The sequence below is a fragment of the Dermacentor silvarum genome, chromosome 5 (assembly GCF_013339745.2).
Source record: "Dermacentor silvarum isolate Dsil-2018 chromosome 5, BIME_Dsil_1.4, whole genome shotgun sequence".
Lineage (NCBI taxonomy): Eukaryota > Metazoa > Arthropoda > Arachnida > Ixodida > Ixodidae > Dermacentor > Dermacentor silvarum.
Window position 1 is genome coordinate 130,741,887 of NC_051158.1, and position 25,476 is coordinate 130,767,362.

General features: G+C 47.9%; 1 protein-coding gene across 1 annotated transcript in view; it reads left to right on the forward strand.

Moving 5' to 3' along the window:
* Positions 1 to 25,476, forward strand: part of LOC125945770 (uncharacterized) — a 121,896-nt gene that overhangs the window by 23,349 nt on the left and 73,071 nt on the right. Inside the window, exon 2 of the mRNA XM_049668061.1 lies at positions 9,324 to 9,382. Coding sequence (XP_049524018.1) covers positions 9,324 to 9,382 — 59 coding nt within the window. The remainder of the gene's footprint in view (positions 1 to 9,323; positions 9,383 to 25,476) is intronic.

Genomic DNA, 25,476 nt, shown 5'->3' on the forward strand with positions numbered 1-25,476 from the left:
GCCGTCAACGCGCCACGTCCACAGCTTGGTGAGCGACCACGTGACATCGCCGACTACCTCGCCGGAGCTCAGTGGCAACCACGACGACCCTCACGCTCGCCGTCACCAGGCCGCTACATCTCGGCCCATCGCCGTCAGTACACCGGTCCCACTCGGGGCCGATCTCCCAGTCCTTACCCGGGAAACTAAAGGCAGCAACCGATGGAGGTGCGCTTGCTGTACGACGCAATACCGAAGATCCTCCGCCGCCGACGAAGAAGATTCGCGAATCACCACGACGCGGTATCAGCACACCACCTGGCAAGAGCCCTAACGACAACACTTCGCCGCCGAAAGAAGACCTAGCGACGCGACGTAGCAGCAGCGGAGCAAGCCGACGCAGCCGTGATCCGACGCCACGACTTAACCGCAACGCCAGACGACGGTCTACCGACTTAGACGTGCTAATCGATGGTCATAACGTCACTGCTCTCGTCGACACTGGAGCCGACTATTCCGTCTTCAGTGGCCCGTTCGCCGCCAAGTTGAAGAAAGTGAAGACTGCCTGGCAGGGACCCGATATCCGTACAGCGGGAGGCCACCTAATAACGCCAGCTGGAATCTGCACAGCACGAGTCACTGTGAACAACCGCACTTACCCGGCTAGCTTCGTAATCCTGCAGCACTGCTCCAGGGATGTCATCCTAGGCATGGACTTTCTAAACCAACACGGTGCAGTCATCGACTTAAGGTCCAAGTCGGTAACGCTTTCAACGCACAACGCGATACCACCGGATACAGACATCAGTTACCATGCCTTGAATGTGCTAGAAGAACAAGTCACCGTTCCGCCTCGCTCCAGCGTAATGATTTCCGTCGGTACCGAAGTGCCTGCAGACATGGAGGGCGTCATCGAGGGCGATCATCACTTACTGCTCGACCGTGAAATTTGCGTCGCTAGAGGCATAGCTGAGCTACGTGAAGGGAAAGCAAGAGTGATGCTCACGAACTTCAGCGACGAATACAAGCACATTAACAAAGGCAAAACGGTCGCCTACATCGACGAAATAGTACAAGCCGGCAGTGCTTTTGCCTTCACGGATTCTAGTGCACCTGCAACGAAGACTGTAGTACTTGAACCAACTTTCGACGTCAATCAGAACCTTCCTTGGCATAAGAAAGAACAGCTAAAAGCTCTGCTCCTCCAATACAAGGACTGCTTCTCGTCGTCGTCAAAAGTTCGACAAACCCCGGTCGCCAAGCACCGCATCATAACCGACGAATATGTCCGCCCACTCCGTCAGAGGCCGTACCGAGTTTCGGCGCGCGAACGCGAGGCCATGAGGCAACAAGTCGACGAAATGCTACGCGACGACATCGTCCAGCCGTCCAAGAGTCCGTGGGCGTCCCCCGTGGTGTTAGTGAAGAAGAAGGATGGTACCCTACGTTTCTGCGTCGATTATCGTCGCCTCAACAAGATCACGAAGAAGGACGTATACCCTCTCCCACGGATTGACGACGCCTTGGATCGACTCTACAACGCAAAGTATTTTTCGTCGATGGACCTCAAAACCGGCTACTGGCAAATAGAAGTCGACGAGAGGGACCGGGAGAAGACTGCCTTTATAACACCAGACGGACTGTTCGAGTTCAAGGTCATGCCGTTTGGTCTTCGCTCGGCACCTGCGACTTTCCAACGCGTCATGGATACAGTACTGGCAGGCTTGAAGTGGCAGACTTGCCTCGTGTATTTGGACGACGTCGTTGTGTTTGCCTCAAGCTTCGAAGAACACCTGCGGCGCCTTGAAACAGTTCTTCAAGCTATCAAGACCTCCGGACTCACGTTGAAGCCAGAAAAGTGCCGCTTCGCATATGAGGAGCTCTTGTTTTTGGGCCATGTCATCAACAAGTCTGGAGTGTGCCCTGACCCACAGAAAACGGCGGCCATCACTGACTTTCCTCCGCCCACCGACAAGAAGGCAGTGCGTAGATTTCTTGGCCTGTGCGCCTATTACAGGCGCTTCGTCAAGGATTTTTCACGGATCGCCGAGACACTGACGTACCTCACGAAGGCCGACGTCGAGTTCAAGTGGGAGACACCGCAAATCGAAGCATTTGAAGAACTGAAGCGACGCCTACAATCGCCGCCCATCCTTGCGCATTTCGACGAAAACGCCGATACCGAAGTCCACACCGACGCAAGCAGCGTAGGACTCGGCGCCGTGCTTGTGCAGAGGACTGACGGACTAGAAAGGGTTGTAAGTTACGCTAGCCGGTCGCTATCGAAGGCGGAATCAAATTATTCCACAACAGAAAAGGAGTGCCTCGCCATCATCTGGGCTACATCAAAGTTTCGCCCCTACCTCTATGGCAGGCCCTTCAAAGTTGTGAGCGACCACCACGCATTGTGTTGGCTAGCTAACTTGAAGGATCCTTCAGGTCGCCTCGCACGATGGAGTCTGAGACTTCAAGCATTCGACATCACCGTCGTCTACAAGTCCGGCCGAAAGCATTCTGACGCCGACTGCTTGTCTCGCGCCCCCGTCGAACCGCCGCCACAGGACGACCAGGATGACGACACTTTCTTGGGACCCATCAGTGCCGACGAATTCGCTGAACAACAGCGAGCCGACCCGGAACTAAGGAGCCTTGTAGACTACCTAGAAGGCAAGACCGTCACTGTGCCGAAGGTGTTCAGGCGAGGATTGGCGTCGTTTTTCTTGCAAAACGACATTCTCCTAAAGAAGAACTTTTCGCCTCTCCGAGCCAACTACCTCCTCGTGGTGCCCTCAGCGTTGCGTCCAGAGGTTCTGCAAGCTCTCCATGACGACCCAACGGCTGGACATCTCGGTTTTTCCCGCACGCTCGCGAGGATACAAGAAAAATACTACTGGCCTCGCCTTTCTGCCGACGTCGCCCATTACGTAAGGACATGCCGAGACTGTCAGCGACGCAAAACACCGCCGACAAGGCCAGCCGGACTTCTACAGCCGATCGAACCACCTCGCCGACCATTCCAGCAGATCGGGATGGACTTACTTGGGCCTTTTCCGACGTCGACGTCCGGGAATAAATGGATCGTCGTAGCTACGGACTACCTCACCCGCTACGCTGAAACAAAAGCCTTGCCCAAAGGCAGTGCCGCCGAGGTAGCCCGATTCTTCGTTGAGAACATTCTCCTGCGTCACGGTGCTCCAGAAGTCCTCATCACCGACAGAGGCACGGCCTTTACGGCAGAACTAACTCAAGCCATTCTGCGATACAGCCAGACAAGCCATCGCCGGACCACCGCATACCACCCGCAGACGAATGGCCTCACCGAGCGCCTAAATAAGACCATCGCCGACATGCTGGCAATGTACGTCGACGTCGAACACAAGACGTGGGATGCCATCCTTCCGTACGTGACCTTCGCATACAACACGGCCGTGCAAGAAACGACGCACATGGCGCCGTTCAACCTGGTCTACGGAAGGAACCCGGCAACGACGCTTGACGCCATGCTACCGGACGTCACCGATGAGGAAAATCTAGACGTTGCCACCTATTTGCAGCGTGCTGAAGAAGGTCGACAGCTCGCCCGCCTGCGCATCAAGAACCAGCAGAGGACCGACAGCCGACACTACAATCTTCGACGACGCTACGTCGAGTACCAGCCCGGAGACCGTGTTTGGGTCTGGACTCCGATACGCCGACGAGGACTTAGCGAAAAACTCTAAGATATAAGATCATCATATAAGATCATCCGACGTATTGGCGCACTGGACTATGAGGTCGTGCCAGATGGCATTTCGCAATCACAGCGGCGCCGCGCACGACCCGAAGTCGTCCATGTGGTGCGTCTTAAGCCTTTCTACGCCCGCTGACGAACTTAGGTACTTTGTTACTTTATTTTTTTTTCTCTTTATTACGTGTGGTTTTGTTTTCGCTTTCACATTTGTTTGTAGCATCGGGACGATGCTTTTTAAGGGAAGGGTATTGACACGTATAGATGTTTATCTTTCACCGGTGGCCGCTTTCCACCGGCTAACAAATGTTAAACGTGATCGCTCGGCGCAGGACGCGCCTGTATCGGAAGTTTCTAGAACGTTATCGATGCTTCTTTCCATTGCCTGTTTTCACCGACGCTTATGTTATCTGATTGCATGACTGACGCGAATTCTCTAGAACTTTCTGGAAGACACGCGGGCATCAGGGATTAATCTGGAACCTTCGATGACTCAGGTATAAAAGCCGACGCGTTTCGCCGCTGATCAGATTTCGACGATCGCCGACTGTGTTCGCCGCTATCGTTGTGCTTCAAGTGTAACTTGCTTTTGTGGGCACAGGTTCGCCCAATAAAGAATCAGTTTCGTCATTCACAGTTTTACGACTGTTTGCTTCATCGTCACTACTACGTGACAATATTATCATGACGCGCGTCGTAGTGTGGGACTTGGGATTTATCTTAAACACCTGAGTTCTTTATCCGTGCACCCCATGCATGGTACACGGGCGTTTTTGCACTCCGCCATCACCGAATTGCGCCTCCCTAAAAGCAAAGCCAATGTACAACGTAGCAAGGGGAGGAAATTGTTTATCGGGCAAACTAGCCGCCGCTTTACGGATCGTGCAATGGAACACGAGCTTTCGATAAGAAACAATGGTATTGCGGATTTGCCGGCGCATTGTACATTTCGCGTGTGGGCTTCGTGGCCTTGGAGGATCACTATTCTGGCCAGAATCAAGAAGTGTACAGCAAGAGAGTTGATGGCAGAGGCGTACCAACTATTTCTCGAGAAGGGGGGGGGGGCAAACTGCAGACAATCTGACGCTCTCTCTCGTTATATACAAATATATATATATATATATATATATATATATATATATATATATATGTGTATATTCCTAATTACTACTACAATAAATCAAGAAAGCCTGGAAATGCATCCGTCAGATATGTGCAACCTATTCCTCAATCACACATAGTGAACCATCGAGGCCGGAACAATTGTTTGAATTCGCATTTATTTCGTGACCCTATAAAATCTATATATGATGCAGGGACAAATGGCATTGAGTGCCCAGAGGTCCCTGATCCAACCGAGAAGCAGCAGTGCAGAGCACAACAAAATTAACATTTGTTGCAAACAATTTTAATAATTAAATAAAGAAGTTTACTTGGTGGTTAAGTCTACAGCATAGATGTATCGCTAGTTAAGGTAATAATACTGTCGAGGTTATACAGAACGACGTAGAATCAACATAAAGTACTCTCAACTCTGAACGAAAGAAAGAAAGACGGCAGAGGTGTGCGAATTTGCTGAATTACAACCTGATTTCCAGTGAAGCTGTATTTCTTTTTCGAATAGTTGCACTAATTGTTCCAGTTTCCAGTAATTACAACGCATACTTTGAAAAGTTACCCTTATATTAGTGTTCCGTTTCAAACCTTGTCCCCGTGTTTTGGTTCGAAGCCCTTCTTGCTGAAAAAAAAAACAGTAATTCATTAATACACACCTTACATCGCCAGAAATTTTCATGATGTCCTCCCTCCCTCCCTCTCCCCCCTCCCCGTATCCAATTATAGCCAGATTTGATATTGGTTGAGTTTACAGTTCTCCCAGGCCAGCCGGATAAATTCTGCTTTGTTCGTAAAACACATCTATAAAGCTCCGGACCGCTTGTTTGCGTTATTTACTGCAATACGATAATTATTGTTTTGTCAATGAAGATTACGTACATTTTACCCATACCGCGCCTTTTGTTTTCGCCAAATATAAACAGTATTTTGTGTAATTCACCGAGGACATCGTTAAAACCAACCGGCAACGCCTTATGACGCATGAAAGTAGGGAGAGAAAACGACGGCTCAGTAATTATTTGCAACGCTTATGAGGCCACCAGGAACGTAAATGCGGCCTATTCTGTGTAATTATGAAATATCTGAAGCACACAGTTATCATCCAACATTGACAAACCCAGCTAACAGTGTGAAACTTTCGAATACTTGCTTACAGTTTTTTAAAGCTGCCTTCGATCAACACGCATATACCATGGCGCATAAATTGACATATTGTTCCCCTTATGTTCGCAAAATTTGACTTTACTTGTATTGGTAACTATCACAGCGCAGACGTCTATTCAATTGGAAAAGGAGAACTTAATTCACTTACTTAGAACATGCCTACCATGCCCATACCCTGCCCATACCATGCCATGCCCATACCATGTAATATTGCCCATACCATGCCCTTAGCTTTCCCCAGATAAAAACAAGATGCCTTGTTTAGCTCACCGAGGACACCGGAGAAATAACCTATAGGCATCCCGTATGGTGCACTGCAACAAATGGGAAAACAAGGGTTTAGTAATTATCTCCGACACTTCCATATAGAGCAGGAAAGCAAGATTTTCGCAGCGCATTGCGCTTAATGTTCTCGTTATTTTCATGGAATTCCAAGTCCGTATCTTGTGCCATTGGTTTAGGAGTCTACGAAAGCGGCGGTATGGCACCCGGGAACACTTCAATACGTAACTTTTTACAAAGGCTCTAATGAACCTACACAGAAAAAACATTTATCGCTCGTCACTCAGGACATTGCTTGGTATTTCGAATAAATATATACACCGAGCCCCACATAGTTTAGCAAGGATACCGTGATCAACAACTAAATGCCTTGTATAAAGCACAAAAACTGGCTGAAAGCGAATATTCAGTAGCGGTTTTTCGAGCACATAAGCAACCTACACAGTTCAAAATTTCGGAACACGTAACCACAAAGTGGCCCTCATTTCTTCAAAATATAAAATGTCAGCTGTTCTTGCTCCTGCCGGGCAACAAGTAGTAGGATAGCTCTTATTCAGAAACAGGCCTGAAAATGGCATCGATAAAAGCAGAAGTGACACAGGCCTTCAGAAAAATTTTAATTAAGTGTTCTATTGGCACTGAAATGGCTCTGCACGTTGGACCGAGGTCACTTTCACGAACATATATACGATAAGGCGTGATTACAAAAAGAAATTCGGCATTTAGACCTGATAAGTGCTTTGATAAGATATTTATACTACAAAGTTACGTTGACTATCTTTGGACGGATATTCAATAGTTCCAGTATCTGAAAATCCAACGATTTCATGCAGTAAGGCACACCCATCTTTGGGTACGGATGATTAAAATAGTTTATCCGGACCTCTCCCCTCGCCCGAAGGTTAAATATATCAAGCCGATGGTTTTGTTTTTTCAGGTATGGTTAGGTGGTAATTTGTTACGGCGGAAGCTGTCCAGCGCCAGGACTTCTGCGCAATGCAAGCCTGTATGGCGAATCCCGCGCGTCGCCCGCTACAGCGCGTCGCGAGGAGGCACAATACTTACTGCCCAAACCGGGTATACGTAGTAAAGAAAAGCATTACTAACGTGGTCGGTCACTCTATGACAAAAGAAAATGTAGCTTCAGATGCGAAAGTGGGTAGGGGGGAATGACACAATTCCCCCCGTGAAACTACGCCTATGGCTGATGGAACTGTGTTCCACTGCCTCGAGATGGAACGCATGGGTTAGTGAAACTTCTATTTCTTTGTTTATCAGCGAAGAAAGAAAGGTTAATGCGTGCGTCGTTGCGTTGACGTAATAATCAAGCTCATATGTGAATGGGTTTGTTTATTGCTTCATTGCGCATGTGTGGTAAACTCCTGATATGAACACCTCTGACGGTAAGAAAATTTTATTTATTTAAACTTTGCGCTTGTACGTTTTGATACCCTCTCGTCCTTGCCTGTCTTTGGTGCATAATGTTTCCTTCGCATTTTTTTCTGTCTACTTTTCCATCCTTCTAACTTTCCTCCCACCCTCCCTCCCTCACACAACACGTAAGCCTGGTCAGCGCTATGGATGAAGCACTCAGGCAGCGACATGCTAAGCAGAATCCATTGTGCGTGCAGGCACGGCGGAGGCAAGGAGGGGGGGGGGGTCACTATTGTCCCTCTTGTCTCCCTCCATCGCTGCCGCCCTGTGATCGCGGAGTGTGTAGGTCGTGCGGGGGAGAGTGTGGCGTTTACGCCGTTTTCTTCATACGCCCTTTCCTCGTACCTTTTTCTGCTATGAATAGCTAGCATACCGTCGATGGCGTGACTGCTTGCAGACTAGCCCGTTCTTGTCAGCGAAATGCTATCGGGGAAAAATGCTCACTTGCGGTCGTCCTTCCTACTGCAAAGCCTGCATCTTAAAATACGCAGCAATGTTGTCACGGAGTTTTGCGAGTGTTATAACTAATTATAGGCGAAGACAGAAAATAAAAAGGTCGGCGCTGGCGGCAACCGTCTTCGATTTGGGATGAACTCGGAAATACAGGAACATGGATCTTACGGTGAGTGCATTTGTTTTGAGAATGTTGCAAATTCTTTAAGGTGCTAGATGGTGTGAATTGGGAAACGGCGCATTGAATTGTGTGTTTTACAAGCAAGATTGTTTCAATGAACTAAATTTCAGGATACTGCATGTTGCCTTAAAAATTGTGTTCAACTACTCAAGCGCTTTTTCTTGTCGCTTTAATTCCTCGATTTGTGTGCATATTACTGTTGAAGTTTTAAGATTTATCATAGCTTTGTTGCTTCCTTAACGTTGCAACTTTTTTTTTCCATTCATGGTCATCTGCACTGCATTGATTTGTCGATTTGGGACGCCTGGAGCATGGTGTCTCGTGGCGATTTCAATGTTATGTGGCGTTTGCCTGCTATAATCTTCATGCAGTGATGTGCAGATTATAAATTTAAGTTGACTACAAATTTAAAACTGCTATTTATGTTTAGTGATTACATTTGTTTACGTTTAGATTTACGTTTACATTTATTTACGTTTAGTGAATATGTTTAGTGATTAAATTATATATTTTCCAATGCCATTTATTTACACAAATACATTTTAATAGAACTGCTTGATCGTTGTCGAGTTCCCCGTAGTGGAGGAACGCAAGGATTTCAGGAAAAACCTGGCATTTGAAAGTAAAATGGTTGTCTTCACTGCTGCAAAATGCTGCTATCGCAGTAATTGAGCGCAGAGCCGAAAGAATAATTAAAATCTGCTATCTTATTTTCTTGTTTTTTTCCCACGTGAATTTAGGTGCTGACACATTTATGGTCTATAAAAACGCTGTGAGCTGGAGTGAGAATTATTTTATACGGCAATAGGATGAATGCTTTAAACTGCTGCCAACCCAAGCATTATCACGGGGCATATATACTACTGAAACATCCCTGACTAAAGTATAGTGCCTCTAATTGACTAACTTCTTTTATTAACAGCCTTTGAATAGTAGCCAGCGTAGAACACGTGTAAATCCCTGTTTGTGAATTTCACCCAAACCCAGGGATGATTTTATCATGCCATGGGTGCTGCCTGATCCTGCTAGTCATTCCGAGGAACCAGGTTTGTTCGCAGGGTTCTAGGTAAGCATCATTTCCCGCAAGCTCACGTGGCAGTATTTTTTAACTTTTTTGCTTTCCGTGTAATAAATTCCAATTTTTGCTAGTGCTTCCTGACGCAACTTCTCGAATTACACATGTAAAATTTTGCACGAAGGCTGCATTGTATCTACACTACTTGAAACTAGGCCTTTTATGATGTAGCACGTTTCTTTGCACTTCTTTAGTTCTAAAATGCAGCGTTGACTAAGTGTGGGGTGCAAAGAAGACGGACGGATCCTCCGCATTTTGTATGTTGTAAATCTTCCCTGTAACACCTTCTACAAAAGATGCCATATATGTTCAAATGTTAAATAATGTTGCCTCACAAATGTTTTGCTGGAAATATTTATAACCTCCTTGGATCTGTCTGCTCAAACTTCTATCACCCCCCCCCCCCCTCCGCCTGAACGGCATTCCCGGGGGTCAAGCGCCCCCATCAACAGTCATCCCCGCCAGCAACGCCGCTGCCACCCCACCCTTTCGCCTTTCCCGTCTGTCAAGAAAAGGTGCCCTGTCAAGTGTCTCCCCACCTTCCGCTTCCCCACCTTTTGTTTGTGTCTCCCCACCTTCCCCACCTTTTGTTTACGAAGGATCTTTCTAAAAGCTATACACTGCCACCTCCGAAGAATAACCCCTGAAAAAGGAGCCGAATAATTCTCTTATTTGGTTGCAGTCACGCTCTAAGTCCTAATTATTTTCCCAACCAGAGATTATTGTGTCGAAATGTTTAGCTTAAATTCTATGTTTTGCAGTACGGTGATTTGTCAACATAAAAACATTGCCACATGCATTTGTTATTTCGTCATCTCTGATAATATTTGTTTTTATTTTCCAGCGCAAGTATCTCCTCCAAATAACGGGTAAGTCGCTGTGGGAGGTGGCAGTATATGCAATGAAACCACTGCATTATCACAGTCATCAGGGGCCTGACCAGTCCGCCTTCAGCCGAGCGCTGACCAACCAGCCTACCCACCTGAAAGCCCTGGCCAGCTCATCGTCCTCGCCACCTTGCCTAATTCCTATCCTCAGGGCCCAGCCTAATCCACCGTCATCCACCTAGCTTCACGAGGGATGGCTCTTTGGCACTTGCTTTCAAATAAACTGTTTTAACGTAACCCAGCGTCACCTATTTAGGTCGGCGGAAAGTGCCTGCTTGTGCTTATTTATTTGTAGATAAACTGTTATAAAATTGTCTTTCAGTATTCTTATTATATATAGTGGACTTCTGATTCTTGACCTAATATATTTATATCGCGTTTCCGTAGCGACAATCGATATAGTCAGTATGGGGACAATTGATATCAAAAATGCCACCAGCAAAAAGGCTCGAGATAATAATGGCTGCAATGTCTAGAGCCAGCATATCTACGATATTCGTCATGCAAGGGGCATTGGCAGAATGCTGGCATTAATAATGGTAACGAAATGGCTCATCACTGGTACTACACTTGCACAACAATGCCTGCTACATTGGCATAATATTCGGCCTATCTTGGCTTAAACTCTGGACCAGCCTTGGATTGGGTTGCATTTTGCCAATATGCTTGCTTTGGTTAAGGACTGGTACCAGATTTCTGCAAAAATTAGGCCCTGCTTGGACTCTTGTTGGTGTGCTGCCTGGGCCTGATGCAACCTGCATTGGCAGGCACGAGCGCTACAGGAATGGTGCGTACGCCACTGATCATAAATCTAAAGGTAATTCAATAGATGGCAGGGTTGCTGACCAGGCGGATCGCACCTGGCCAGGAGGATTTGTCGACATCAGCCCAAGATGACTGATGTAAGGAATGCAAATAAATCAGGGAATGAATTAAGGTAGTTATAAACCTGAAACCGCCTTATACACAGCCAAAATACCACTGCAGGTCAACGAAGCTTCGAGAGGCACAGGAACGCCGCAGGAACCGCTACTCAGAACCAGCGTGGAGCCTGCCCCTGGCTCGCCTTCTTCTGTTTCTTAATTCTTCATTGACAAGTCTCAAGAGTTCTCAAACAGTCCACGCAGGTAAACAAGACTCACAAGGTGACTGCACTACACCAAGCAAGCTTCACTTGCCTGCGGGCCCTCATTATTCACGGGCGGACTGTCCTGCACATCCTGCTCACTTTATTTTTCACAAGAAATGTGAGGGCATAGCAGTCCGCAAGCAAACCGAGAAATGCACCCAGGTGAGGGAGGCTTGCATAGTTAAAGATACAAACAAACTAGTCTCGGTTCTGGCTGGAGCAGTGTAGTCTACTCCTTTGATGATGTGTATATTTGGTGAAACATATATGGGGTAGGCTGACCGACGCCTGAAATTCGTCTAGAAGAGCACCATATTTCACTCCAGGAACCAGTATTTTCGTCCTCTTGACCATGCATTGATGCAACTGGGGCTGAACTGCGGATTTACATTCCTCATCACTATTTACCGGCCGATATCCATACTTCCAGTTTTTTCTAAAATTATTGAAAAAGCTTTGAATTTTACAATAACTGGATACCTGCAAAATCATAACCTTATATCCCCGAATCAGTATGGCTTTCAAAGGGGTACATCTACTAAATCTGCGTTACTTGACATACGTGATAAAGTTGTTGCCAATATAAAAAACCAACAATACAAATAGGCCTATTTTTACACTTTAATAAAGCATTTGATTCAATTAAACATGACGTACTTTTTTCTAAATTACCCTTTTATGGAATCAGAGGCATTGCGCTAGACTTACTGCGTAGCTATCTATCACATCGCTCCCAATTTGTCGTAATCGACAGCATAAAATCAGCTTTCGCAGATATTAGGTACGGCGTCCCGCAGGGTTCTATTTTAGGTGCTACGAATTTTCTCCTTTATATAAACGATATCGTGGCAATACCAGAAACACCCGATATTGTATTATATGCCGACTATACACACGGTTTTTTTCTTCTCTGCTAACATCTCTAGTCTAATTCCTCTTATCAACAACTGGTTAAATTCCCTTTCAATGTTGTTATCGGCTAATCGGCTGAGCCTAAATGTTAAAAAAACTAATTATATTTTTTTATTCCTATAACAAGCCAGTTAAGCTCGCATCTTCTTTGATATTTCAATCGCAACCGCTTGAAAGGTTTCCCAGTACAAGTTCTTGGAGGTACTCTTCCATGAAAATCTACGGTTGACGCGTCACATAAAATACAATAAACGTAGCATAGCACAATTAATCGGTACGCTGAATAAGCATCGCACGTTGTTACTTTTAAAACTTAAGCGTCAGCTGTACTTTGCCACTATTCATTCTAGACTCCACTATTGTCTACTTACCTGGGGCGTCACTTCTAAAGCTAACTTGGAAACTCCATTCGGAATACAGAAAAAATGTGTTCGTATTATTCATAGCTTACCGATGTACGAACATACCTCTGAATACGTTCACCAGGACAGTATTTTGAATGTCAGTAGTCTATATAAACAAAAGTTATCCGAAAAAGCATTTTTACAATTCATAAGTAATCGTGAGAACTTTTTTTCTACATACACTAATACCACAAGTAATTACTCCTTAATAGCTAGGAATTTTATTAAGGTAAAAACCAGAACAAATTACGGCAATCAGCTTTTACAGTGGCAGACCCCTAATTTACTTAATGATGAGCATGCTATATTTAATATTATGCAAGATTTCTCAAACATTTCAGTATTCAGAATGAAATCGAAACTGTATTTTGACTCCTGTTTTTTTAATTGATTTTCCTTCTTTTCAACTGATATGTTGTAATGTGCTGTAGTACTTTTTTTCCATTTGGCTTCGGCCTTTCTGTACCTAGTTTTATTTCTTCCTTTGCGTCATTTATACTTATTGTGCTGTATTGACTTAATGAATGTTTAATTGTATCATTTGTATATGTACAAGTATGTATGTATGCGTGTATTATGTGTATATTTGTATACATTTTTTTGCACTGTTATCTGCTGTGCTCGTGGCGCCAGGAGCCTTTTCAGGCATGCATAGTCTCGCCTTTTGCTCCGGCGCCATGACAATCTTGTATTGTCAAAATCATAATAAACTTCAAACTTCATCTGTTTTCTTCCACTACGGCGACCAATTGACCTAAAAAATCCGTGTAAAATACCACTCAAAAAATGGGACAGCATGTTACTGCCAGCGCTCATTATTATTGTATGACAAAGTGGTGTCTGTGACGGTTCGTTTATGGAATGCGACATAAAGTAATATCGCTATCCATGTTTTCTATTGAAATGAAGGTTGAGCGCGTTCAACTCAAAAATGAAAGAAGAACGTATATTTGCATATAGAAAGCGGAATTAAAACACACATAAATAAAGGATAAAAAGGATAAAGTGTACTCTACACTGCTTATAACAAACACAGTTCTCATTAATCAAAGTCACCGCTATTCAAATCATATAATTGTTCATCATCATCATCAGCAGCATTCTATTCGTGACCACTACAGGACGAAGTAGAGCACTGCACGGGCCGATTTTTGCGGCCCGGGCCCGTTTTTACATTGGGCGGCCCGCCCGAGCCCGATCAAAACTTTTATGGCGAGACCCGGGCCCGGCCCGGGCCCGGAAATAATCTACGTTACCCGCCCGGCCCGGCTCGCCACCCCTTTACCTTAAGCCCGAGCCCGGCCCGAGCCCGGCCCGAACCCGGCCCGAGACCGAAAAATACATGTTTTTCAGAGTTGAGAAGCCCGAGAATAACTCGCAGAAAGCCCGAGCCCGGCCCGGGCCCGCGTCAAAAAAAAAAAAAAAAAACGTGCCCGGCCCGGGCCCGGGTCAAAACGCACACGCCGTGCCCGAGCCCGGCCCGAGCCCGTGAAAAAACTGCTCTACCCGGCCCGGCCCCGCCCACAGGCCGGGCCGGGCCCGGGTAAGCCCGAGCCCGTGCAATGCTCTAGGACGAAGGCCTCTTCCTGTGATCTCCACTTACCCCTGTCTTGTGCTAGGTGATTCCAACTTGCGCCTGCAAATTTCCTAACTTCGTCATCCCACCTAGTTTGCTGCTGTCTTCGACAGCGCTTCCCTTCTCTCGGTATCCATTCTGTAACGCTAATGGTCAACCGGTTATCCATCCTACGCATTACATGGCCTGCCCAGCTTCATTTGATCCGCCTAACGTCAACTAGAATATCGGCTATCCCCGTTTGTTCTCTGATTCACACCTCTTTCTTCCAGTCTCTTAATGTTAGGCCTAGGATTTTCCGTTCCATCGCACTTTGTGCGGTCGTTAACTTATTCTCCAGCTTCATTGTTCACCTCCAAGTTTCTGTTCCATATGTTAGCACCGGTAGAATGCAATGATTCTACACGTTTCTTTTCAATGATAGTGGTAAGCTCCCAGTCAGGATTTGGCCATGCCTGCCGTATGCACTCCCAACCGAATTATATTCTGTAAATTTCTTTCCCATGATCAGGGTCCCCTGTAAGTAAATGACCTAGACAAACGTACTCATTTACAGACTCTAGCGGCTGACTGGTGATCCTGAACTCTTGTTTCCTTGCCAGTCTATTGAAAATTATTTTTGTCATCTGCATAATAATCTTCAACACCACTCTTACACTTTCTCCGTTAAGGTTCTTAATCATTTGCTCTAATTCGTCCCCGTTATTGCTGAATAGCACAATGTCATCTGGAAACCGGAGGTTGCTGAGGTATTCGCCGTTGATCCTCACTCCTAAGCCTTCCCAGTCTAAGAGCTTGAATACTTATAATCATGCAGTGAAGAGGAATTACAATTAATCCTATAATTCTTAGGTGTGTCGAAATACACAAGGACAGAGGACAGAGAGTTGGGTGCTGCTCACCAACACTTTGGGCACATGGTCGCGTAGGTGAAGAGCGCCGAGCCGTCGTCGAAACAAGGTACTGGTCGCTCCTTGAGCGAACTCAAGTTTGTCACGCGATGGGACCTTCTGCTGGCTCAGGAGGTTAGGCAGCCCAGGTTCTGCCTGTAGGAATCGGGAAGCTCGACCCCGTGGCCCGGCAGCTCACTCCAGTCAGGTGGTCGAACCTTGTGCTAGCTCCGGAGGCTAGGCAGTCCAGGTTAGGCTGCTAAGAGTTTGGATGCACGGGCCCACGGCCCGACGGCTACTCCCTCTCCTGGCGGATGCTGACTTCTTCAGCACTCACTTGCGTCCGAACACCATCACGCCGTTCTAGGGTCTCTCCCATATCTATTCTTTGTCCTTCCTTTTCTCCTACGTCACCCATCGTTTACGGCCCTTAATGGTCGCTTTCTTCTTAGTATCTTGTTTTGACGGCGCGTCAGATTTCACGCGCGTCGCTTCTTCGTCGTCTACTTTTTGCGCTCACCCATTCGCTCTCAATGTTGTTTTCGCCGCACCGCTCTTTTCTACGACACTCGTTTCGTGCACAGTCAGAACAAAGAGTCCCCCTTTTGAAAAAGTTTGTTTTTCGGAGAAAGATATACTGCAGTTCAGTACGCGATAAAACACTACTTTGTTAACAGAAGCACTGACAGAAAAAAAAAAACTCCACAGTCAAGTGGTCACAAGGCAACAATTAAAGAGGGCATGTTCATAACCGACTCATATAATGCGCACCAACATTTTCTGCGCCTTTATTGTGATCTACCCTAAACGAATATTCTTGTAATGCAAAGCGCCAACGCAACACTCTGCTGTTCAAGTGCTTCGCTTTTAAGAGATACTGGAAGGGCTGGCGATCGGTTTGTACCACGAATGAGGTTTCATAGAGATAGAACTGAAATTTCTTGATCGCCCAAAACGCCAAACATTCCCACTCGATTGCGGAGTATCTCTTTTCGTGAGGTTGAAGTCGACGGCTGGCATACGACACAGGGCGGGGGAAACCCTCGTGATCTTGCGTGAGAATAGCGCCTATACAGGAGTCTGAGGCGTCTGAGCGGAGCAGAAATTATTTTTCAAGGTCAGGTGCTTTTACAATTGGCCCTGAGGATAGCGCTTGCTTGAGCAGTTTAAACCCGTCTTCTCTTTTCCTGTTCCATGTCGTTTTATTCTTCGTCAACTCGGTAAGAGGCAGACCTGCTTGTGTCTTTCCGGCGGACTGAATCTCCTCGATACCATCTCTGATCCTTACGGAGTCAATGCCACAGCTGTCATCGACCTTGAACGTATGTAATGGCTTCTCGCACTCCTCTTCCTTGAACACCAGGAAAGATCACGTTTGAGGAAGCTCTTCCAGCTGACGTTCTTCATATTTTTTAAAGCATGTTGATATGAAAAAGCCTTTTGCTGGGTCCCAGGTTGAGCCAATAATCGTAATCATTCTTCTTTCCTGTGACAAGAAACGGCCCTTTCCACTGCATTAGTAATTTGTTGTTATTTGTGGGAAGTAGAATCAGGGACCGGTCGCCAACTTTGAGTTCTCGTTGTTTGCTGCGGCGGTCGTAATACTTCTTTTGCGACTTCTGTGCTCGGCTCAACTTTTGTTGTGCCAGCTTAAATCTAGGACGTATTCATATGCCGTCTTGATTTCTTCATTTTCTTGCTCCTGAGTTGAGAGCTCCTTCAGTATGCTCAGAGGACCTCTAATATGTCGGCCATAAATGCGTTCAAATAGCTAAAACTCGGAACTCGCTTGCGGGGATTCACGATATGCAAACAGAACAGGTGAATGCAAGCGATCCCAAGATTTTGGCTGTTCTTGTACAAGCTTTCACAACATCTGTTTCAAGGTTCCATTAAACCTCTCAACCATCCCGTTACACATAGGATGATACAGAGTGCAACTAAGATGCTTGATTGCCACCAGTTCATTGACTTCCTTCATGAGCTCCTATGTAAAAGATGAAGCTTGGTCGTACAGAACTTCGCGTGGTAAGCCAATGCAAGAAAATATCTCTACGAGTCCTTCCGCAACTGTAGCTGAGTCGATTGCTGTCAAAGGTACAGCATCTGGTTAGCGAGTCGTAAAATCCACCAAAGTGAATATATATCGATGACTGCTTGCGGACATGGGAGTTAGATGTCCAATGATGTCAACAGCCACACGTTCAACAGGGGTGCCGATCAAGGGCATCCGTCGCAAAGGCACCTTGTCCATCTTGTTTTTTGATGATGTCCTTTGACAGGCGTCACAGGATCTGACGTTTCTTCGGACTTCATCTTGTATGCCAGGCCAGTAGAACGCCTCAACAACGCGATCCGTCTTCTTCTTGATACCCTGGTGTCCAGACATGACATTCTCATGAGCCAAATGTAACACTTGACCTCGCAGGGACTTTGGGACTACTGCTTGTTGAAAAGTTTTGCCAGGGGATAGAAAGTATTGACGATATGAAATCCCTTTCTTGATGACAAACGCAAAGGTTGTGGATCCTTCACTAACAAATTCCTTGCCCACTCTGGCTCTACATACGTCGAGCCAGAGTGGCTCGACGTCTTTCTCTTGTTCTTCCCGGAAATTTCTGTGGGACATTTGCCAAGGGAATTTAGCGGACGGCAATCTTTGCAAGTTCTCCGTGCCTTTTATGCCAACTATAAGTAAATTTGGCCATTAATCGTCGTCCAAAGAGTGAACTTCCCTCTTATTGGAATCATTTCGAGAAGAAAGTTTTCAGGCGTCATCGGGGTCATTGGCCTCACGCTACCCAGGTACATTTCCCAATATGACATTGTATAGCGGTGTTGTCATACACTTGACAATCGCTGTCCCAGAGAAGTAGGGAGACCTTTATTTGCACCTCTGCCTCAGGGACTACAATGCTGCTTCCATCCGCGAACCACAATGTAACCGTAGTACCAGTGAGGGCTTCACCTGGCACGAGTGATCGGCGAACAACCAAAGTATTACTTCCGGTGTCCCTTTAGACGCGAACACTTTGTTCATTGACTTCAGCTGGCCAAACCATCATGCTACGTGTACTAGCTAGCGGTTGCGTCTTCACCGTACCAGTGATGTCGTCGTCTTGATTCAAAGCGTCGCAATCGTCAGTGGGTTGCTGCGGGCTGGTCTTGTCATTTGGCCACAAGAGACAAGAGGTAGCTGGCCTTGATGTGCGGTTATTTTTGGTACAACTCTTGGGTTCATGTCCAGTTTTGCGACAGTATGGTCAATATAGCTGCTTTATCTTATTGCTGCAGTCAGAAGCTTTGTGTTCCGTACGCCCACAAACGAAGCATCTGATCTCCACCTTTGAACCTGTGTTGTCTCCTTCCGTCTTCATACTTACGTTTTCACCCTTAACCCGAACTGCGGTAAGTTCCGCAGTCTTTATGCCTGCATGAATTATCAGCCGCTTCAGCCATAGTTTGAAGAGTCTTGCAGTTCTTCTCTTGTAACAAGAGCGGCAGCTGACTGTGACAGTTGACCATGAATTGCTCGGCCACAATTAAGTCACGTACAGAATCAAAGTCCCTCCCTGTCTGGGACATTTCTATACAGCGGTCGAAAGAGCTTAAAAGCCTTGTGGCATACTGCCTTCAAGTTTCGTCGTCTTGAGGCTTGCTCTTCCGGAATTTTTCCCTGTAGCCTTCAACCTTGAAACGAAAACGCTGAAACACTGCCAACTTAACTTTGTCGTACTCGAGAGTCATGATGCGACAATCGCCCAAATACTTTCCGAGCTTCACCGCTTAGGCATAAACTAAGAGCCGTTGTCCACTTTTCCTGAGGCTAGTCTTGACCTGTTGCCACCCTCTCAAATCTCTTCAGATAGGCGTGGAGGTCATCTCGGTCCTCGTTGAAAACTGGTATGAAATTGTGCGGATTCACGACTGAAGACGCACCTCTTTGGAGCACAGAGTCAACCACTGTTCGCTCCGCGGCACCAGTCTCCGCTACTCTCAGGCGCAGTTGAAGCGTCCATTCTTCCATTTCCAAGCGTCGCTGGCTTGCCTCTCCGCTATAGCCCTCCATTTCTGCCACTTTAAGGCGGAACTGTAAGTTGAGGCACTCCAGTTCCAGCTGGTCCTTTTTCGCCTCTCTCTCTCCGCAGCCTTGTTCCTCGTACTCTCGCGCCTCTCACTCATGGAACCCCATGCGTTGCGCCAGCGCCGTTAACTCTCGCGTGCTCATTTTTTTCTTATGAAAAGCAACTGTGTATCAAACGGTCAAGTCCTGTCGTGCGGACGCCAACTTGTCATGATTCGTTTATGTAAAGCGACTTAATGTGATAGCGCTATCCACGTTTTCTATTCAAATGAAGGATGAGAGCGTTTGATCTCAGAAGTGAAAGAAGAATGTATTGTAAAGAAGACACGCCTCCGTCCAGCTTCATTGCCAACGCTCGGCCCGCTCTGCTCGCACTTTTGGTTGCTGGTGTCTTTGTAGACGGTGCTCCACGCTACCTCGCCGTTCTTGGAACTCGTAGCGTCCTTGAAGTACACCGCCAGTAAACCTCTTCTCAATTGGGGGAGGTGCTGGCATTCCCCCGCCGCCTGCACCCTAGATCTTCGAACCCGAACGCTTCAGCCCATAATCACCGACAACACACTCCCGCCGGAGCCTGCGCCCCAGTCCGTCATCTGCACCGGGGTTCCTCGGCAACGTGATGCGAAGGTCTTCAGCGGCACAGATGACACGGACGTGAAGGACTGGTTTACGTCGTATGAAGGGTGAGCGCGCATAGCAAGTGGGACGACGTCGCGACGTTGACCCACGTCATATTTTATCTTACTGGCGCTGCCCAGCTCTGGTTCCATAACCACGAAGTCGACATCCCTGCATGGTCAACTTTTCAGACGTCTTCCACTCAAGTGCTTGGTCGACCTGCTGTCCGCAAACTACGCGCTGAAAAGGACTTGCGAGCTCGTGCACAGCAGACTGGTGGAAATTTCACGAGCTACATTGAAGAAGTCGTCGACCTTTGTAAACGTGTCAATGCCGCCATGCCCGAAACTGATAAAGTTCTACACAACCTCAATGGCATCGATGACGGCGCATTCAAGATGGTTTTGCCCAGGAATCCGCGCACAGTTTCTGAAGTGGTCACGTTATGTCAGAGCTACGAAGAGTTGAAGATGCAACGCACCCTAACTCTGCAGCCTCTGTCGACCGCCGACTCGCTATCAAGTCTGGTTGGCGTTTCCGACCGCTCTCCACTGCTTTAGCAGATTCAAGACTTCGTACGTGAGGAGGTTGCCCGTCAACTTGGTCTCCTTCACTCAGGAACCGTCCTATCGTCTGCCTACAACGCTCCGCACTGTCATTGCCGAAGAGTGTGCTCAAGCTGCTTCCGTCGCTCACCACCATCCACCTGTGGCCGCGCCTCTTACCAGGGGCGTAGCCAGAAATTTTTTTCGGGGGGGGGGTTCACCGGTCCGACCGGGGGGGGGGGGCAAACTTCTGCTTTCCTCTAGGTCACGTGATCGATAGTAAATAGCGTTAGTGTAAGCAGACTCTATACATGTATATCAAAGACATGGGACCCCCCCCCCCCTCGCGTGTGCGTGTGCTTGTGAAGAAATTAAGTAAAAAGTAAAGTAAGCTCAGTAAATACAGTAAGTACGACAGGTACAGTGGGCGTTTGGAGCAACGGTCTCTCATCGCGCCACTGAATGGACCAGTCTTCAAAAACGCATCATTGAGACGACCCGTGCGATCGGAGAAGACATCATTAATTGTTAATTTCCGTTAAGCGTAAACGGCGTCGTCCTCGTCGGGGCGAAGTGCGTTTCACAAGTCAAAGACGCGTGAAAATCCACGTGTGACCAGGCTATACCTACTCCCATAGCAATAGCTTGTTCGCTGCGTCTTTGCGCTAGAAAACTTAAATACGCGCAAAAACGCGTAAGGCGTTTTTTTTTCGTTTTTTTTCTCGAAGCTTTCGTCGCCCTGCTCCCTCATACGAGAGGGTTGCATTTCGTGCGGCAAGTGCATGGGCCGCTGTACGTGTCTTCCGCTGTGTGCGAGCGTGCAGCCATCATTTGCCTTTACGTCAACAGATTCAGAATTGTACAGAATATTTCACCGCTCAGCACAGATATGGCATGTGTACGCGTTTTAAGTAGTGCATTTCTGCTTCACTTACGCCGGTGCAAACAAGAAGCGGCCTTGCACCTCACAGAATCTCGACTGATTGGTGTACTAGTGATGCAGGAATGAACTCCGGTCTTGTTCAGTGCATAGTGCACATAATCAATTTCTCAGGACGCGTGAAACCGACGAGAACTGTCAGCGCCTGCAACAAGAGTTTACTTACGCTGTACTGCGCACAGCAGTAATTCATGCTTGTCGGCTGTCTGTTTGGTGCATTCTATTGCGAGTCGGCGGAATTTCACTGCTGTCATCAACCCCTTCGTGTGTACATTGCTAGTTTGGGATTCCACAACAAAACAGCAACTACCAGCCTTCCGTAATTGCTGGTTTGGAATTCAACAACACAACAGTAATTACCAGCCTTTCGTAGGGGCGCAATCGCAAACAAGAGACGTTTCTCGCGCAGACTAAGCGTACGTTCACACTTGGAAAGCGGCAAGCGGGCGGCAAGGCCGAAGCGGCCGGAAAATTTTTTCCGCGCCTGTCCAAGTCGTTCACATTTGTTTTGCTACCGCCGCGGCCGCCGCTGCCGTTTTCGTCCAGATCCATCTAGCCTGCGTACGTTTGTCGGCGTGGTGGCGCTCATTATCGCATTATTTCGAGCGGTATGTTCATTCTTTGACCCTTGTACCGTCATCAAAAGTGATCATTTTACGCAACTTCGCGTGTCATCTGCGACCTTCGGTAAATTCCTCGTTGGCATTCCGTAATTCTCCGCACACGGGCGCGGTAGCGCTGAGTCACAGGTTGGTGCCTAGTCGTGATAATATTTCTTTAATAGCTTGTATTTACAAGTTGTAATAACATTTCATCATTTCGTATTGTCGGCGCCTCCAGGACACCAAAGGGGCAACGGGAACACCACAGCTAAAACCCGGGCTGGCCCTTGTGTTGGGGCTCGCCAAAGCCTGCGCGTCCTACGTGAGACCTACGCTCCCAATCTATCGTCGCGACGAGAAAAGCACCCCGCGACTTCTGCAACATACCGTACACGTGCGAGGAGAATTATGGAGCGCCAACGAGGAATCTGTCTAAATATTGTCTGCCATGGAAGTGGAAGAAGAAATGGCTTTCATACTTCTACCTACTTGTTTTCTAGAAATGGACAATAAATAAATGGAAGACACGGACACCTCGGAAACGGCGGTGGTGGGTTCGCCTGGCCTTGCAAAAGCGCGAGAAGTTGGGTCACGCCAAGGCTTCGTTGCCGCACCTCCGGTCGCGCGACGTTGAATACTATCGCGAGTATTGCTGACAGTACGTTTTAGTGCCAGTCTTGTCGTAGAGCAAGGGCTGGTTCTTGATCGCGTCGATCAGCATTACAGCCTACACTTTTGGTGCCATGGTTTTGGTGCCCGGTGCCATTTTACGACCGGTTGTTTACATGCTAGTGTAGCTTCCAGTGAAGCAGAACGACTTTCCGCCGCGTTTCCGCTTCGCCATGGCGAAAAAATCGGCCCGAGACCGATTTGGCTCACAGCCTGTTTTTCTGCCTGTTTTGCCGCCTAGGCGGGCGGATTTTTGCAAGATTTTGCCGCTTCCTACAGCTTTGAGACCAAGTGTGAACGTAGCCTAAAATCCTGCGCGAGCGCGGCCTAACCGGCACCTGAAGGGAAGCGGCGGAAATGTATACCGGAGATTTCGACCACCTGGGGTCTTTAACGTGCAACCTAAATCTAAGTAAACGGGCGTCGAGCGTTTTCGCCATCATCTAAAATGCGGCTGCCGCATTTGTTGCTTCATTTGTTGCGCATTGTTGCGTCAGAATGCGGCCGCCACATTCTCGCCCAAAACTTCACAGAGTGTGAAAGCCTTGACGAACACCGTGACAGTTTTTTCCATATGCAGACATGATTCGCTGTAAATTACCAACCCAAACGGAAACGCCCAGGAATTAAATTGTGATAGTAGCACCGGTTTCATGAATTATGTCAGCGCGAAGCGACAAAAACAAAGGGTGGGTAAGTAAGGGGGGGGGGGGGTTGCGGAAAAAATTTCGGGGGGGGGGGGGGTTTGAACCCCCCCAACCCCCCCCCCCCCCCCCCCTTGGCTACGCCACTGCCTCTTACGTATGCGCAGGCAGCGCAGCCTGTTGCCGCGCCTCTTACGTATGCGCAGGCAGTGCATTCTGTTGCCTTGCCTCCTACCTATGCGCAGGTAGTGCGTAGGCCTCCCCAGCCGCCTTTCTCGATCCTGCAACAGTCTGCACCACTCGCCGCTCCTACTGCTTCTTGGGCCAGGCCGAGAGTCAGCAATCCATGGCCGCCGCCTGACAATCGTCCCATTTGTTACACCTGCTGCATGCCAGGGCACGTCGCTCGCTATTGCCGTCGTCGCCTACAAACTTCCGACGACGCTGCCGGCCGTTCCAGTATGGCAGTCAGCCCATGCGTTAATCAGCCCCAGGTCCCTCCCAGCGGTACGTTCCTTCTTACCTCCCTGAATTTCCGTTGCGCCGCTACCCATCTCCTCATTGACGATCGCTCTCCCCAATGCGTCGCCGACCCACACCCTCCGACCAGAAAAACTAAGTGCCACAGTTCGCGAGGCAAGAACTGCACCATCCTCTAACTGCCCAAGTCCTCGCTTTTATCCTGCTAACATGGTCGCAATATCTGTCGAAGGTATTTCTACTTTTGCGCTTGTGGACACCGGCGCTGCCATTTCTGTTATAGCCGCCTAACTCTGACGTTCGCTGCGCAAGGTGGCCACGTCGCTGTCTGGACTGTCGCTTCACACGGCAAGCGCGCAGCACGTTGCACCTCTCGCCGCTTGTAGCGCCCGTGTGCTTTTACAAGGCGTTTTGTACATTTTCGAGTTTATTGTCCTTCCTGCCTGCTCACATGACGTCATCCTTGGGTGGCACTTCTTGTCCTGTCATATTGCTGTCATTGATTGCGCACGAGCTGAAGTTGAATTTTCACCGCTGTATGACGAACCATCCCACGGCGCTCTTCATCAGCCACCTAAACTGGTCGTGTGTGAGGACACCGACATTCCGCCTGGCTTTTTTGCCTTTGTCTCAGTCGTCTGCGATGCCGTCACCGATGCAATGGTATTCCTCACACCATCTGACATCTTTATAAGCCGCTAAGCCGTTCCACTGCCTTTTGCAATGCTTGACATCTCCGCCGGCATAAGCAATATTTTTATGTACAATCCACTTTTAGCGTCGGTTATTACGTTGCTTGTCGGCGAATGTCTCGGCCGCGTGGAACAGCTTGACTCTTCGTTCCTTGTTACCGCGCCAGATGAATCTTTCCATCTTGACTCGAACGAACTCCTCGCTCATTCAATGCTTGAAGAGTCATCGAATGACATGTTTTCAAGTTCCATCGCCACTACACTAGCCCCGGCCGAACACTCCGAGCTTCTTCAGATTCTACACTATAAAAATTTCTTCTATGTTTGTCAGCCGCAACTGGGCCGAACGTCGCAAGTGCAGCACTACATTGATACTGGCTTACACCAGCCGTTGCGTCAACGACCGTACCGCGTGTCTGCCGACGAGCGTCGCGTCATCAACGACCAAGTCGACGATATGCTACGCCGTGGTGTTATTCAACCATCCCACAGTCCCTGGGCATCTAATGTCGTTCTGGTTCGCCAGAAGGACGGGTGTATTCGGTTTTGCGTTGACTACCGCCGATTAAACAAGGTCACGCGCAAGGGCGTGACTGGGCGTCTATCTTTTGCCGCGCATCGACGACGCCCTTGACAGCCTTCAGGGCGCGGAATTCTTTTCGTCCCTAGACTTGCGTTCTGGCTACTGGCAGGTTCCTATGGCTGAAGCCGATCCCCAGAAAACGGCATTTATTACACCTGACGGCCTATACCAATTAAACGTGATGCCCTTTGGGCTTTGCAACGCGCCTGCAACGTTTGAATGACTCATGGACAATACACTGCATGGCCTCAAGTGATCTATGTGTCTTTGTTACCTCGACGATGTCAGGATGTTCTCGCCTCACTTTCCGACCCGCCTACTTCGTCTCAGACTTGTTTTGACGTGTCTCACCAACGCTGGCTCGCAACTGAACCTCAAGAAGTGCCGCTTCGCCACGCGGGAGCTGATCA